The sequence below is a fragment of the Macaca fascicularis genome, chromosome 12, assembly GCF_037993035.2.
Source record: "Macaca fascicularis isolate 582-1 chromosome 12, T2T-MFA8v1.1".
NCBI classification, from domain to species: domain Eukaryota; kingdom Metazoa; phylum Chordata; class Mammalia; order Primates; family Cercopithecidae; genus Macaca; species Macaca fascicularis.
The window spans coordinates 66,368,497-66,386,046 of record NC_088386.1 but is presented as its reverse complement, the minus strand read 5'-3'; the positions used below and the strand labels follow the sequence as shown (position 1 = coordinate 66,386,046).

At 40.0% G+C, this 17,550-nt stretch overlaps 1 protein-coding gene and 1 long non-coding RNA gene across 14 annotated transcripts in view; one reads left to right on the top strand and one right to left on the bottom strand.

Moving 5' to 3' along the window:
* The window catches only part of LOC135966548 (uncharacterized), a 39,416-nt gene that overhangs the window by 11,438 nt on the left and 10,428 nt on the right, over window positions 1-17,550 (top strand). For 2 of the 3 annotated variants that reach the window (XR_012421211.1, XR_010579912.2), the window contains exon 3: window positions 15,003-15,069. The exons of the other annotated variant lie outside the window; for it this stretch is intronic. This is a non-coding gene — a long non-coding RNA (uncharacterized lncRNA). The remainder of the gene's footprint in view (window positions 1-15,002; window positions 15,070-17,550) is intronic. 3 annotated transcript variants of the gene reach the window in all.
* The window catches only part of ERICH2 (glutamate rich 2), a 56,696-nt gene continuing 47,984 nt past the window's right edge, over window positions 8,839-17,550 (bottom strand). For all 11 annotated transcript variants that reach the window (XR_012421208.1, XM_045367245.2, XM_065525642.1 and 8 more), the window contains 3 exons: window positions 14,828-14,885; window positions 9,698-9,769; window positions 8,839-9,037 (listed from right to left, as the gene is read on the bottom strand). Coding sequence is in view for 10 of the 11 variants with exons in the window: in XM_045367245.2 (XP_045223180.1) it covers window positions 8,913-9,037; window positions 9,698-9,769; window positions 14,828-14,885 (255 nt within the window). In the remaining variant the exon portion in view is untranslated. The remainder of the gene's footprint in view (window positions 9,038-9,697; window positions 9,770-14,827; window positions 14,886-17,550) is intronic.

Below are 17,550 nucleotides of genomic sequence, written 5' to 3'. Positions count from 1 at the left end.
TCTGAAGCAAAACGGTTTAAATAGCAAGAAAATTTATTGTTTTACATAGTGAGAAAATGTCTTCAAGGACCAGGTTCCTTTTTCGCTGTGCTCTGCTGCCCTTAGCCTTGGCTTCAGCATGAGGCCTACTCCTGGTTCTAAGATGGCCGCCAGCAGCCATGAGGGCTCCATTGCTTCCTGTTAATATCCAACTCCTGCTGATGTTTCATCAGCTGATATTGGTGTAGTTCTGCCCATGCCTAGCAATAACTAGTAGCAAAGGGGATAGGATTACTATGATTAGCTTAGATTTACCATCTGGGGTGGAATGGATATAGGGGGAACCAACCATGATATGTGTCATAAGCTGTGTCTTGGTTCAGAAAGGTACATTTTGAACAGGCTATGCAAGCCAATATCTTCTCCCAATACTTTACTTTCCAAGCTCCTCCAAGCTCTATACTCTCCCCCTGCTCCATTATAACTCATATCCTATGAGACTGGGGGGCTTATTCGGAGAGACAATCAGAAAGACCATTATACTCTTTAGTCTGGGCTTGGAGGCCTTATCTTACTTGCCTCTTGTGAACTCTCAAGACCTTATGGTATAGGACTTTTGCCCCAAACTCCACAATGTTTCCAATGGCCATAGGCTTGACTTCACATCTGGTACCATGAGCTCTGTTCACGTGCTCCCCCGTGACCAACATCAATATTTCAGGCAAATACCACAATTACGTCTATCTTACATGTCCACCAGGACCAAGCTAAAGGGAAATAAACATTGTAATTAAAGTAAATGCAGGCTGGGCATGGTGACTTACACCTATAATCGTAACACTTTGGGAGGCTGAGGTGGGAGGAATCCCTTGAGGCCAGGAATTGAAGACCAGCCTAGGCACCATAGCAAGACCCAGTCTCTACAAAATATTAAAAAATTAGCCAGGGGTGGGGGTGTGCACTTGTAGTCTCAGCTACTCAGGAGGCTGAGGTGGGAAGATCACTTGAGCCCAGGAGTTTGAGGCTGCAGTGAGCCGTGTTTACACCACTGCACACCAGCCTAGGCAACAGAGTGAGATCTTATCTCAATTAATAAATAAATAGGCCGGGCGCGGTGGCTCAAGCCTGTAATCCCAGCACTTTGGGAGGCCGAGACCATCCTGGCTAACACGGTGAAACCCCGTCTCTACTAAAAAATACAAAAAACTAGCCGGGCGCGGTGGCGGGCGCCTGTAGTCCCAACTACTCGGGAGGCTGAGGCAGGAGAATGGCGTGAACCCGGGAGGCGGAGCTTGCAGTGAGCTGAGATCCGGCCACTGCACTCCAGCCTGGGCGGCAGAGCGAGACTCCGTCTCAAAAAAAAAAAAATAATAATAAATAAATAAATAAATAAATAAAGGCAGGTTATCACCTTGTTTAGTATATAAAATAATGTAGGGTAATTGAAGGCTATGAAAGGACCAATACTGGAGAAGAGGAGACACAGCTCTGATTCCACACTTGGACTGCTGGGGCAGTGGTTCAACTAAACACTGCCATGTATTAAGGTTCCCTTACATGGATCTTCTAAAGTATTAGATAAATGCCTTGTAAGTTATCCCTTTTTTCAATCTGTTCCTCTCCACTGGCCTCTTAGGGAGGAAGCCATAGCGTGAAGGGCGGGGTATTAGAATAAAATGACCTGGACTTGAATCTGCCAGTTCCCAAGTACGTGATCATTAGAAAGTTACTTTCTACCTCTCTACACCTCACTTTCTTCCTATGTAAATTGGGAATAATAACGTCTATTCCATACAGGTGTTATGAGGATTAAAACATTAACATCTGAATGCTTAGTGCCTAACACATAACAGGCTATCAGTAGCTGTTATTATCATCCATCCTATTAAACAGGCTCAGGCTCATCAATATTTATTTATTTGTTTGTTTGTTTGTTTGTTTGCTTGTTTTGAGATGGAGTCTCCCTGTTACCCAGGCTGGAGTGCAGTGGCAAAATCAGATCATGGCTCACTGTGGCCTCAAACTCTCAGGCTCAAGTGATCCTCCTGCCTCAGCTTCCCAGGCTGAGACTACAGGCATGTGTCACCACTTTCAGCTAATTTTTATATGTTTTATAGAGATGGTTTTTGCCATGTTGTCCAGGTAAACATGCTTAAATGTTTTACAAATAATACTCCACTTACCTTATGTCTTCCAATGATACTTCATCTTTTTTCTTTCCTTGTTTTCCTTTTCCTTACCTCCAATGCACTCAAATTCACTGAAATACAGCACCCCCAATCCACACTCAACTGACACAGCTTTCCCTAATATCACCAACCGCCTCTTTGTTGCTATCCAATTACCCTTTTAGTTCTTATCTTACTTGTCTTCTCTGCGACTTTGGGCAAAGCAGGTTTTTGCAGCCTCCTTGAAACTCTTTTTTTGGGTTTCTGTGGTGCTGCTCAATATCAGTTAGGAGCCTTTTGGCAGCAGGTAAAAGAAACCTTGATCCAACTGGCTTGAACAATAAGAAAGCTTATCTCATAACATAAACTCAGAGGGCTGGCTCCCAGTCCGGTCGATTCAGTGGCTGAGCATTATCAGGAGCCTAGTTTCTTTTTGTTCTCCCATCCACAGCGTCAGCTTCTTCCTAAGATTAGCTTCTCTCATGATCATGAGATAACTGCCAGCAGAAATTAGAGCAGCATGCTTCCTGGTTCTTAACCAGAAGAATGGAGGAACATCTCCTCCCAATCATGAAATAAAGTCCTCGATCTTTTTAGAACAAGTAGGTCACATGTCCATCTCGGGAACAATAACAGTCACCAGAGAAATGCCAGGCACTGGTTGGCTGGGTCTCATGGCTATGTATGTGGGGAGTGAATATCTGAACAGAATCAGGACTGTCTTTGCAAAGAAAGGGAAAAGGATAGTTGCTGAGTAGGAAACCAACAGTGCCCCCTATATTTGCTTTCCCAATTTTCCTCTTGGTTGTTCTTTCTCAGTCTATTATGTGCACTTCTCTTTCATGGACTGCCACTTAAATGTTGGTGGTCATTATAATTCTATCCCTGATCCTCTTCTATTTGGACTACACCGTCTCCATGGGTCCTCCACTCTGTTTTTTTGATTACTATCTCTAACTGATGACTCCTAATAAAGGTATATTTCCAGCCCAAGTGTCTTTTTTAAGCTTCCTACCATGAACACTAGTTAACACTTACCCAATACTTCCTGAGTTAGGCAGAATAATGCACCCCTCTGCTCCCAAGATGTCTACATCTTAGTACCCAGAAACTGCAAATATGTTAGGTTACATAGCAATGGGGCATTGAGGTTGCAGATGGAGTTAACCTTGCTGATCAGCTGACTTTAAGATAGGGAGACTCGGCCAGGCGCGGCGGCTTAAGCCTGTAATCCCAGCACTTTGGGAGGCCCAGACGGACGGATCACGAGGTCAGGAGATCGAGACCATCCTGGCTAACACGGTGAAACCCCGTCTCTACTAAAAAAAAATACAAAAAACTAGCCGGGCGAGGTGGCGGGCGCCTGTAGTCCCAGCTACTCGGGCGGCTGAGGCAGGAGAATGGGGTAAACCCGGGAGGCGGAGCTTGCAGTGAGCTGAGATCCGGCCACTGCACTCCAGCCTGGGCGACAGAGTGAGACTCCATCTCAAAAAAAAAAAAACAAAAAACACACACAAAACTAGACAGCCTGGGCGACAGAGCGAGACTCCATCTCAAAAACAAAACAAAAAAAAAAAACAAAAACAAACAAAAAAAAACAAAAACAAAACAAAAAACTAGCCAGGCGAGGTGGCGGACGCCTATAGTCCCAGCTACTTGGGAGGTTGAGGCAAGAGAATGTTGTAAACCCGGGAGGCAGAGCTTGCAGTGAGCTGAGATCCATCCACTGCACTCCAGCCTGGGTGACAGAGAAAGACTCCGTCTCAAAAAAAAAAAAAAAAAAAAAGATAGGGAGACTATCTTGGATTATCCAGATGGACCCGAGGTGATCACAAGCATCTTTAAAAGCAGAAGAAAAAGTCAGGAGAGAGAATAGAGAGATGGCAGCATGAAAAGGACTTGGCCAGACATTCCTGGCTTTGAAGGAGGAGAGATGGGGCCATGAGCCAAGGAATATAGGTGGGGTCTGGAAGCTGGAAAAGGCAAGGAAATGGATTATCTCCTAGAGCCTCCAGAAGGAATGCAGCTTTGCTGACACCTTGCTTTTGGCCCAGTGAGACCCATTTTGGACTTAGAACCTCCAGAACTATAAGATCATAAACTTATGTTGTTTTTAAGCCACAAAGTTTGTGGTAATTTTTTGTAGCAACAATAAGATACTAATACATTTCCCATAGTCAACTTGTGCAAGTGAACCTCCATCTTCTTCAACAAAGCTGCTTTCCTGTGTTCCTGTCTTTAGGGGCTGGCATCACCATATACCTCATCCTCCCACTGACAGTCATCCTTGACCTCTACCTCGTTACCACATTTACTTTATCACCAATTCCTTCCAATTCTTTCTACCTCTAGAGTAACCCCTCCTTTCCATTACATCTCCCTGCTACTACCTCTTTTCAGGTTACAATTTTGAACTGCTAGAGTCTGTATTCAACTCTAGTCTGTTCTCTGTACTCTAAAATTTTATTTTTCATGGAGATCCATAGGAAGAAATACATTTCTCATCAAGGTCTAGGGAATACACACTCCTGAAACAAGTTTCATAATACAATACTTGCCATACTCTTTTGCAGTATATGCTGATATTTTCTTTTTCTTTCTTTCTTTGTTTTTTTTGAGACAGAGTCTCGCTCTGTTGCCCAGGCTGGAGTGCAGCGGTGCGATCTCGGCTCACTGCAAGCTCCACCTCCCGGGTTCACACCATTTTCCGACCTCAGCCTCCCGAGTAGCTGGGAGTACAGGCACCCGCCACCTCGCCCGGCTAGTTTTTTTGTATTTTTTTTTTAGTAGAGACGGGGTTTCACCGTGTTAGCCAGGATGGTCTCAATCTCCTGACTTCGTGATCCGACCGCCTTGGCCTTGCAAAGTGCTGGGATTACAGGCGTGAGCCATCACGCCTGGCTATATGCTGATATTTTCTATTCTATGTATTTAATTTTGTAAAACCCTAGGTATTTGTGATTTACTGAAATGATTTCATAACTGACCAATGGATCATAATGTGTAGTTTAAGAAGACGTCTTTTCTACCTGGCTACCAATGCTCTTTCTAAAATACAATTATTTTCCTTAAAGTCATTCAATGCCTCCATTACTCTAAGGATAAAGTTCAAACCCTAACATGGCTTCTAAGACCTTCCATCACCCAGATCTTTTATCACTGTAGCTTCATCTTTCTCCACTCTTAACTGGTTCATTTTCATTTTATAATCCAACCTTACCTGCTTAACTTCTGAACTCAGATTGTGTCTCTGTGCCTTTGCAAGTTGTGTTACCCTACTCAGACTATCTTCTACACACCCTTTTCTTACAGTTGATTCCCATTTCCTCTACCTTCTTAGCTTAGACTTCACTTCCCTCTAAGTGCTTTTCCTGGATGCCTAGAATGGGTTAGAATAGAATAGGTGTCTCTCCTGCCCTCCCACATGCTCCCTTAGTGCCCAGGACTCCCACAATGGCAGAGTTTATCACCCTGTATTTAACAACAATGCTGTTTAAGAGCAGAGACTGGGTTTTGTTCCCTACAGAATACCTACAAGGCCTTCAGTAAATACTTATTGAGGCCGGGTGCAGTGGCTCATGCCTGTAATCTCAGCACTTTGGGAGGCCAAGACAAGCAAATCACCTGAAGTTAGGAGTTCGAGACCAGCCTGGTCAACACGGCAAAACCCCGTCTTTACTAAAAATACAAAAATTAGCCGGGCGTGGTGGCACGCACCTGTAATCCCAGCTACTTGGGAGGCTGAAGCAGGAGAATCATTTGAACTCAGGAGGTGGAGGTTGCAGTGAGCCAAGATTGCACCATTGCATTCCAGCCTGGGCAACAAGAGTGAACTCTGTCTCACAAGAAACAAAAACAAAAAATCCTTATTGAATACATGAAACTTTTTCAGTGGGTTCCCCTCTGAAGTCTATTGAGTAGGCATTCTTATATATTCTCACACTATTGGATATTTGGGTTCATTAACATCATGACAATGTGTTGTAAAGTTATTGAAGAAGGCACAGGTCTGGAACTGAACTGTCTACACAGACATAACTCACTGGCAGACTTATTAAATAGTTCCTAGAGGCTAGCTCTTTGTGAGGTAGCAAAGAACACTGGGTTCAAGGTTCACAAAATCTTTCATACTGGGACATAACCAAGCATCTCTAAGTTTCAGTTTCCTCATCTGAATTCCAACATTCTAGCCAATATTTAACCTTAGATTCCTCAATTACGTCAAATTCAGTTTGTGTAATTGATGGGGATAATGGCATGCTCTTCAGATGACTGTGAGAAGCAAGTAGGTTAAATAATGTAAACAATAATTTGCAGATTATTTTTTAGCTATTATTACTACGTACCTATTATACACACATGCCTATTGTCAGGTCATGCCAATACCTTACCATTTCATTGATTAATGAGTGCAAGTAGGATGACGAGTATGGACAGGGGGTACTGATGATCCTGAATGAACAAACCTCATAAATTCTTAGATTTCGCTATAACATGGCCTGTGATATCATGGCTTTTTATTTAGAGAGTTTCTTCCTCAAAGCTTCCCTGTTCCTTTAAAAGACAACTAAAATCTCATTGTAACTTACTTAGTCTTCAATGTCAGCTTTAGGGTATACCATGAACTTCTTATAGAGGGTTCTCCTTAATCAGGTAAGCATCATCAGATTGAGATATGGCAGTTTTCCCATGGTGGAATGAATATTAAACCCAAATGAAAATGAAAAGAACAGGTAATTCCTGAGACCTGTCAGGCAGACCTCTGATGCTATTTGGTTATTTATGCATGAAGCCCTGAGAGTTTACTGTAGAATAAGAAGGGTAACTAGAGGATTACACATATCCATCTTCATTTCTTTTGGTCATCCCTATGAATTGGTGCCACAGATTTCCTTACTCTGAATGTTAACAGGCCACAAGAATAAGCAATGCCTAAAGAATAAGCAATGCTGCAAGCATTCTGGATATGTTGTGACACTGTACTGACATAAGATAAAAATTCAAAATGCTTCACCTCAAATCAGATTGGCACATTTGTAAACAAATTACTTAGGAATAGTTTTCTTTTACCTCAGTTATTGCTTTGGTCTATATGTGGTTTGCCCCCTTCAAAACTCATGTTGCGCTAGGTGCAGTGGCTCACACCTATAATCTCAGGACTTTGGGAAGCTGAGGTGGAAGAATCACTTCGGGCCAGGAATTTGAGACCACTGTGGGCAACATAGCAAGATCCTGTCTCTACAAAAATTGTTTTTAAAAATATTAGCTAGGTATGGTGGCATGTGCCTGTATTCCTAGCTACTCAGAAGTCTGAAGCAGGAGGATCACTTGAGCCCAGGAGTTCAAAGCTGCAGTGAGCCATGATCACACCACTACACTCCAGCCTGGGTGATGAAGCAAGACCCTGTCTCAATAACAACACAAAAACAAAACAAAATAAAACTCATGCTGAAATTTGATTCCCAGTATGTGGTGAAGTTGGGAGGTGGGAGGGGTTTGGGTCAGGCAGGTGAGTTGAATCCCTCATGAATAGATTAATTTGGGGGCCAGGGGTGAGTGAGGTCCTACTCTCATAAGAATTGATTAGTTCCCATGAGAGTGGGTTGTTAAAACAGTCTGGCTTCCTCGGTTTCTCTTGCTTCCTCTCTTGCTGTGTGATCTCTTTGCACATGCCTGTTCCCCTTCTACTTTCTGCCATGAGTGGCAACAGCATGAGGTCCTCACCAGATTGCACTGCTCAATCTTTAACTTCCCAGCCTGCAGAACCATAAGCTAAATAAACCTCTTTTCTTTATAAATTACTGAGCCTCGGGTATTTTCTTATAGTAACAAAAAACAGACTAAGACAGTTACCTTACAACCTAATTTGAAGGTGACAGAGATTCAACAAGGACTACAGAATCAGCACAATAAAATAGATTGATAAATAAGAAGTATAAGTCTTGTAAATGTTTTATGAAATAATATAAATATTTCCATTAACTTTCACTTCATTTGGTATATATGTTCTATTATTTGCCAGGTACTTGTCCAGTTGCTAGGGATATTATGAGGAAAATGATAAAGTCCTACTTCATGGGTGTTACATTCTCTGGCAGGTAGGGAGAAGATGAAATGAACAATTAAGCATTTCAGACAGTGATACATGCTGTAAAGAACACACAATGAATGGGCTGGGCACAGTGACTCATGCTTGTAATCCCAGAACTTTGGGAGTGCAAGATGGGGGGAATCGCTTGAGGCCAGGAGTTTGAGACCAGCCTGGTTGATGTGGCAAGATCCCATTATCTAGACAAATAAACAAATGATGAATGATATAAAAGTGCCTGAAATGGTGGTAATTTATAGGGTACTAAATGTATGAATTCTGGGGCAATAACATCCATGCACAAATCCAGGCTCTACAAACAAATAGGTGTATGACACTGGACAAATTATTCACCCTCTCTGTGCCTCAGTTTTCTCATCTGTAGAATGGCATAATAATAGTACTTAATGGGGTTGTTGGATTATATAATGTGTGTACAGCAGTTTGAACAGTACCTGGCACATAGTGCTATGTAAGTGTTTTCAACTATTTTCCCCTCTGAGTAACTCATATATTGAGCTAAGGTCTAAATATTAGGAAGAGTCTTAAGCTAAGAATATAGATAAAAGAAACTGTACCAAATAAGGAGCAATTAGACTAAAATGCCACTCTCGTCTTTATATTTGCATGGTATACATTAATGAAAATACATGAAGCTTTAAGTATCGCAGCAACACTCATGATCCATCTTCACCCTCATCAGAGCTCTCGTCACTCAGCTCCTCATCGCTTTCTCCTTTACTCTCACCACTGCTGTCTTCATCACTGTCTTCACCATCTTGCTCACGATTCTGAGTTTTCTCTGCCACAGAAAGGAAGAGGATTGCTTAAAGTGCTTCTTAATACTTCACTCTGAGAAATAATTCTCCTTGCCCCTCCCTCTACCAAGAAATACATATATTTGCAACATAAGAACTGAGTTGGACTTGGCTAACTGCACATAGGGTCAAAGTGGTAGTACAAAGAAGAAACATATTTTTACTGGCATACAGGTGTTTTTGATAATTTAAAACATAGGTCTACAAAAATATTTTACTATTGTCAATGAAATTCTGTTTAATAATTTCATAGAATTATTTCCATCATAGAATTTTATTGACAGTAGTAAAATTGTCCATTGAAAGGAAGTGAGACATGGTAATTTAGAGGGTTTGGCTTCCCTTGGAATTGTGGGTAATTCCTTTAACACGCAGCTGTGTTAGCATGTTCTGCTTGTCAGTACCTGATGCCTGGTCCCCAGGGAGCCTGCTCTGCTTGGGCAGTTCTGTCCCACAGAGAGAAGGGGGTCATTGTGACCATCCACAGAGGACAAGCTGTTTCACTAAACCATTTAGGACAGCCATTTAGCCTTTTCTTAACCACTTTCTAAAGATGTATTGACAATCTCCCGGGATAATGGGTTTTTAAAAAGTGAGTGCTTATAGTTCTATGAGAAACAAGGAATTTCAATTTTTAAAATTACCCATCAGCAACATTTCTTCAATAAGTGTGAAAAACTCCTTGGCCTCAGGATTTTCTGGTTCATAGATGAGGACTGAAAACGGACAACAGAATGTGTGTTATTAACGTTCAGTGTTTCAGCAAACAGGCTCCTTAGAATGAAACTGAACTGTCACTCAGAGCAGGTGAAATGCACAAAGTGATAAACACTAACAATTATACCACAGATAATATATCTGAGTGCAAACAGAGAAAATGCTGCACTTATATTTTGTGCTTTGGAAGATAAATGATCCTCATTATATTTTATTTTCTGAGACAGGGTGTCTCTCTGTCACCCAGACTGGAGTGCAGTGGTGTGATCTTGGCTCACTGCAGCCCCTGCCTCCCGGGTTCAAGTGATTCTCATGCCTCAGCTTCCCAAGTAGCTGGGACTACAGGTGTGCACCACCACGCCTGGCTAACTTTTGTATTTTTAGTAGACAGGATTTCACCATGTTGCCCAGGCTGGTCTTGAACTCCTGACCTCAGGTGATCCACCCCCCTCGGCCTCCCAAAGTGCTGGGATTACAGGTGTGAGCCACTGCGCACAGCCCTCATTATATTTTCTACCTCCTATCCATAGAACGCAATCTCTATCACCTCAATATGGCTTCCCTCATAGGCCAGTAGCCAGAGTGTTTCACGAACATAATCATTTCTCAAAGAAGGTACAAATCCTGCAAAATATGGAGACTTTGCTAATGAGAAGACTGTGTGCCTAGAGGTCTGTTAATCCTTCATCTCATGTCATCCACCCATCTATGTGACATCCTTTACTAAAGGTCTCATCGGAACACAGAGGAAGTTTTTGTTTGTTTGTTTTTAATGCAACCTCTTCCATAGTAGAGATGCCATTTTGTTACATCTTTCCAATAGGGGAAACTGATGTTACTTCTTTCTCTTCATCTTGACAACTTTTACTATAGTCTACACTTTGGTCGTCGCCTGCTTAACAACGTTCTCCAGCTTCATTGGACCCATTGTTTTCAGCACTATTTATTCCTTTCTGCTGATCCTTTATGTGACTGTGTCACCTTTCTTTTGGACCACACCAATAGACTTTTTTAGGCTTGTTAGTATGTTACTGAAATCCTAAAGGCCAGAAAGATTTATAATCTTAGTTTCAGAGTTGTCTAGACTATTTTATTCACTTTTTTAGATCTCACTCCACATTCTCGCTCTACTTCTTCCTACCAGCCTTGAGGAGTATTCACAACTCCGCATCATCTGTTTAATATTGTGACTCCTGCTCAATATCTTGGTGGCCTCCAAGGGGGGCACTGAAGCATCAAGAGTGCTCTTCATCTGGCTAAAAGTAAGAGATAATTGTGAGGCTGGGTACAGTGGCTCAGACTTGTAATCCCAGCACTTTGGGAGGCTGAGGCAGGTGGATCATTTGAGCTCAGGAGTTCAAGACCAGCCTTCGCAAACCTGGTGAAACCCTGTCTCTACAAAAAAATACAAAAATTGGCTGGGCGTGGTAGCACGTGCTTGTAGTCCCAGCTCCTTGGGAGGGTGAGGCAGGAGGATGACATGAGCCCAGGAGATGGAGGTTGCAGTGGGTCGAGATTTTGCCACTGCATCCCAGGCTAAGTGACTGAGGGAGACTCTGTCTCCAAGAAAAAAAAAGGAGAGAGAGAGAGAGAGAGAGAACCATTGTGGACATTGTAGATGGTTCAACTAGACCCCTTGGCTCATAGGACCCGACCCATGGCTTTTATCTTGATACACCAAAGAAGGGACTTTAGTTCCTAATCTACTAACAATTTGTCATCAGTCTGGGTTAGCATGACTGTGTGCTTGCTTAGAAGCTGCTTTTAAGGATCCTATAGGTATTTTATGTATCATTATACATACACATAAGGTTTCTGAGCAAAGTAACTTTTTACCCATTTTACCTTGGATTAAAATATGCTTATCATTAATAGTCTAAATCTCTGAGGCTAAGTTTCTTTCCAGAAGAGGATTTCTCCAGCTTGCTTCCTTAGATACTAGTTTCTTTAAAAGTATACTGTAGGCTAATAGGAAAGAGTGAGTTATTTTACTCAAAAATAAATAGAAGGTTTTGTAAGAACGAAATTTTCAGAAGATACAGTATATCTGTATTTGCATTAGACATATAATGGCATGAAGTATTTTGGTTTTTGAGCCATTATTCTTTAACATTTACAACTGATAATTTATGAAATAAATCTTCCAGGACCTCCATGTATTATGTAGAGAATCTCAGGCTGTCTGGGAGCAGAAGTGTGGCACCCTAAAGAGACTGAGCTGCAGGTTTTTGACTTACAGGTGAAGTGACCAAAAAATAGGAAGATTTATTGGCACCAAATCTCATAGTCACTCATGAGATGAATGGAGCAATGTAAAGTACTTTGGACTCTTGACTTTCAGTTCCATTTAAAAACCACTTTGGGCCAGGTGCAGTGGCTCATGTGTGTAATCCCAACACTTTGAGAGGCTGAGGTGGGAGGATCGCTTGAGCCCAGGAGTTTGAGACCAGCCTGGGCAATGTGGTGAAACCCTGCCTCTACAAAAAATACAAAAATTACCTGGGCATGGTGTTATGTGCCCATAGTCCCAGCTACTTGAGAGGCTGAGGTAGTAGGATCCCTTGAGCATAGGAGTTCAAGGCTGCAGTGAGCTGTGATCGTACCACTGCACTCCAGCCTGGGTGACAGAATGAGACCCTGTTTCAAAAATAGTAATAATAATACTTTAGTGTTTTTATAAAAATAGAGGATTGAACATGATTCTATCAGGATTTCTTCTAATTAGAAATTCTGGCTGGATGCAGTGACTCTTGCCTGTAATCCCATTGCTTTGGGAGGCCATTAAGCCTAGGCAGTTCGAGACCAGCCTGGAGAAGATGGCAAAACTCGTCTCTACAAAAAATACAAAAATTAGTGGGTGTGGTGGTATGCGTCTGTAGTCCCAGCTACTAGGGAGGCTGAGGTGGGCAGATTGCCTGAGCTGGGAGATTGAGACGGCAGCGAGCTGACATTGTGCCACTGCACTCCAGCCTGGGCGACAAAGCAAGACTCTGTCTCAAAAAAAATTCTGTATTTGTGGGTCACCAAAAATAATTTTGACTAAAATATTTTATTCAATGGCTCTCAAGGTCAAAAGTGCTTGAAAGGATTATTTACCTCAGACATAAGATAGGAAGTGTTAAAGTATTCAAGAAACCAATTTGTAAAATGAGCCAATGATCTAGAAGTACCCTCTCCACAACTGGGACTCTTGCGAGGCCAGCCAGGGCAGACCCTCCATCCCTGTACTACATTTTCACTTAAGGACTTTACTGTAAGAATGAATTTAAGTTTAACACTACTTAATATTTTGAGTCCTGCTATCAACAAGTTTAATTGTAGAGTTGCTATTTTCTCTTTTTTAACATATTATGACTAATATATTAGAAGAAAAAGATGCATAAAATAGTTGAAAAGATGATAAAGTTCAACAGAGAACCAGAATCTTTCCAGATTGCTAAATGGAAATTCTAAAATGGAAAAGACAATCTTGGACTCACTAAATAGTTTTAACAGCAGACTGGACACAGCAGAAGATAGAATAAAGAAACTCAAAAACAGGTAAATAGAAAATATTAAAACTGACACATAGAAAAAAAGAAAGAGAGCCAGGCACTGTGGCTCAGCCTATAATCCCAGCACTTTGGGAGGCTGAGGCAGGAGACTCATTTGAGGCCAAGAGTTCAAGACCAGCCTGGCCAACATAGTGAAACCCCTGTCTCTACTAAAAATACAAAAATTAGCCGGGCATGGTGGGCACAAGCCTGTAATCCCAGCTACTCGTGGGGCTGAGGCACGAGAATTGCTTGAACTCAGGATGCAGAGGTTGCAGTGAGCTGAGATTGCACCACTATACTCCAGCCTGGGTGACAGAGCGAGACCCTGTCTCAAAAAAAAAAATAAAATAAAATAAAAGAGAGAGAGGAGAAGAGAAGAGAAGAAAGAAAGAAAACAAAACACACCAGAGCTGAATATAAGATAGACATGGGACACCAGGAAAAAAAAAAGTCAAATTTATGTGTAATTGGAGACCCAGGAAAATAAGAGAGAGAATAGGGTAGAAGTGGTATTTGAAAAGGCAATGGTCAAGAAATTTTCAAAGCTGACGGAAACATCAACCCACAGAGGTAAGAAACTCAGCAAATGTCCCGAACAGTACAATTGCGACAAAAAACCCACAACTATTTTGAACATCAAGTCAAACCACTAAAAACCAAAGACAGAAAGAAAAATAAGGTAGATCATATTATTGCTCTACTCAAAAGCCTGCAGAGGTTTTCCCACCTCAGGGGAAACAGGAAGGTTTTTAAATCAAGAAAAAATCCTATGCAATCTGACAACCCCCTGCCCATGACGCCTCTGACTTTATTTCCTATCACACTTCCTCCTGCTCATTCTGCTCCAGTTACACTGTCCTCCTCGCTGTTCCTTTCAGGCACACTCCTGTCATAGCACATTTGCCATTCACCCTCCCTGGCACACTCGTCCTCCAGATATTCATGTGGCTCTTCCTCAAGTCTTTCAGTGAGGCCTTCCTGGGCCATCCTATTTAAAACTGCTTTGCCTTCCTCCAGTACCTTCTATTCCTTCTTCTCTACTTTATTTCTCACCATGGCACCTAACATTCATGACACACTGTGTTTATTGTCTTTCCAACACTAGACACAAATGTGGGATTGTCATCTGTCTGACTATTGTATTTCCAGTGCCTGGAACAGTGGCTGGCACATGTAGGCACTCAATGTTTGTGGGATAAATGCATGTTCAGTTAGGGTTTGACTGCTGTATCACCTGACACTTCTCTGAAACTAAAGGTATAAAGCTACTAACCCATCATCATGAGGGTAAAATTTTTTATTTATTTTCCAGTGATGGTAATTACATTAATTTATTCCACTAAAATGTACTCTAGAGATCTAAATTAGTCCTTATACCAATCAACCTAATTTACTATCAAGGAATCACTGAGACACTATCAGGGAATTCACTAGACTTATGATAATCAAGATTGATTATCATATTATCGAATTCATTTTTGAAAACAAAGATTAGAAAACATGAAAGTATTTTGTACTTACTCATCTGACATAATTTTTTTGCCAACTGGTACTCTCGGGCCATTTCTGCTCTCAGGAACTGGAAAACATTAAATTCTTCAGATAAGTGAATTTAAATGTTGTCAACTCAAACTCCCTAGAAAATCTTTCGTTAATGATTAGTTGTTTTGCTTTTAACATTTTCACGTTTTTCCAGGAGTCAGTCTATAACCAATCAATTAATCAAGGATATTGAAGGACCTCTGATGGCAAAGCCACATGGGGTAAGGATGATACCTCTGCTTTCCTGCAACCATACTGTGTATGTACTACTGAACAATTTGAGAATATGTAGGTTGATTCAACTGGCGCAGATAGTGAAGACATTAATCACTTTATTTTAATATTCCTTTGGTTCAGATACAGGTTTCACTTGTAACTTAGTCCATAATTATATGACAGTTGAAAAAAATGCAGACTTACAAAATGTACATTTGATATTTTCCAGCATTGCTCTTATATCATCCAGTTTTGCTTTTATTATTTTTATTATACTTTTCTTGTTACAAAATAATATATCTTTTTATGTAGGAAATTTAAAAGCTAAATAAACACGTTCTGTCCCCAGTTAAGAAGCACTTACATTTCTACCATCTATGAAAAATAAACATTTATTTTTAACATCTTCATATATATTATTTCAAGTATTATTTTCCATAAATGAACACATATGTATTTACCACATTTAATATTATTTAGTAACTTAAAAAAACCCGCAGATTGTGATCATTTTCTCCCCATGGCATGAAATATTCTTACATATTTTTTACTTACTTAGGCTACAATTTACTAAACTAATCTTCTATTACAGCTATTTAGACTGATTCCATTAAAAAAACACACACACAAAATCCCCTATACTTTGATGATTGTTCTTGCCTGTGTGTGACATATTCTGAACCACATGCAGGTATATGAGTTTTATTCTGTAAGAGATAGAGGCATATAGTAATATAAAGGAGACCCTTCTCATACACTTCCAGATACTTGATAAATACCCAGGTACTGTTTTCAGAAGTAGTTCTCTACCAGTTTTCTCAGTTTCTCCCATGGCTTTAAAAAAATTTTTTTCTAATGTAAATATAACTCTTCCAGAGATTTTTCTATAAGTCATTAATTTCATCAAAATTCTCATTCACATACTAATTAACATGGTATGTTCAACTCATGCGATAGAATTCTTTTATTTTCAAAATCTATTCTTGTCTAGGTTAAGACATTTTCATTTTCATTCCTATTTGTGGTTTTCTTCCATTTTAATTATGATATCTGGTAGTTCATATCTATGTCATCCTTTTTTCAAATATCTAGCTCTTGATACATTAATTTGGTTTTTAGTTTGAATTAAAGTTTCTTTAATTCTTTTTCTTGTTTTATGTTTATTTTATTTTTCTAGTTTCTGGCATTAATATTTACTTCATTTATTGTCATTCTTCCTTGAATCATCATCATCATAATCATTATTGAAGCATTTGAAATTTTAAGCTTTTTTCAACATTTTAATATTTAGTGTTGTGGTGATCACTATTTTCCAAATAGTTTTCGAGGTTTTTTTTTTTTTTTTTTTTGAGATGGAGTCTGATCTGTTGCCCAGGCTGGAGTGCATGGTGTGATCCTGGCTCACTGCAACCTCTGCCTCCTGGGTTCAAGCACTTCTCCTGCCTCAGCCTACTGAGTAGCTGGGATTACAGGCATGCACCACCACACCTGGCTAACTGTTTGTATTTTTAGTAGAGATGGGATTTTACCATGTTGGCCAGGCTGGTCTTGAACTCCTGACCTCAAGTGATTCTCCTGCCTTAGCCTCCCAAAGTGCTGGGATTACAGGCGTGAGCCACTGCACCTAGCTTAAGTTTATTTTTTATTTTTCTTTTACATTCATGCCATTTAGAAAAATTTTTTTCAGTTTTAAGTGGTTTTAATTTGTTATTGTTATTTTTGTTATTAATGCCTAGTTTAATTGATCATGGACAGAGAATGTGATCAATAAAATATGCAGCTATTTTTATATTTTAAAAATCTATTATGAAAAATTTAAATATACACAAAAATAGAATAGTAAAAGAAATCCAAGTTCCCAATTCTCAGCTTCAAAATTTGGGTTCTATCAATATCACCACACACTCTTTCCCCCGCTCTGTCTGGATTATTGTAAAGCAGTTTACAGATATCATCTCATTTTACATTACTATAAAACCCAAATATTACTATCATACCTAAACATTTAGGAATTTCTTAATATTATCTAATATGTAGTGTATTTAACGAAGCATTATATTAATAATAATAGCCTCAGAAAAAGAAAAGAAGTATGGAATCAATTTCAAATTCCCTTGTATTGACCTATTTGTTGTTTTTGTTAGCATAAAATATATTTCCTTTAACAGTTCAAAAGGCAGTAAAATTATGAAATTCTTGCAATGGATGTTTTGCCAAAGCCCTCGATGAGGATTATCTAACACTCCAAAATTACGCTGAAGACAGGTTTACAAAAGTATTTGTGATATTCAGAATAAAGACATGCTTAACAACTAGACAAAAAGCATAAACACTGATGAAATCTGACTGGAAAAAAAATCTAGCTAGAAGCTAGAAAAGCTATTTTAAAGATAATTTCAGAAATCTAAATTTGGTGAAATATTATATGTTACAGAATTATTACTAATTTTCTTAGTTGTGATAAGGATATAGTGTTACACTGAAGA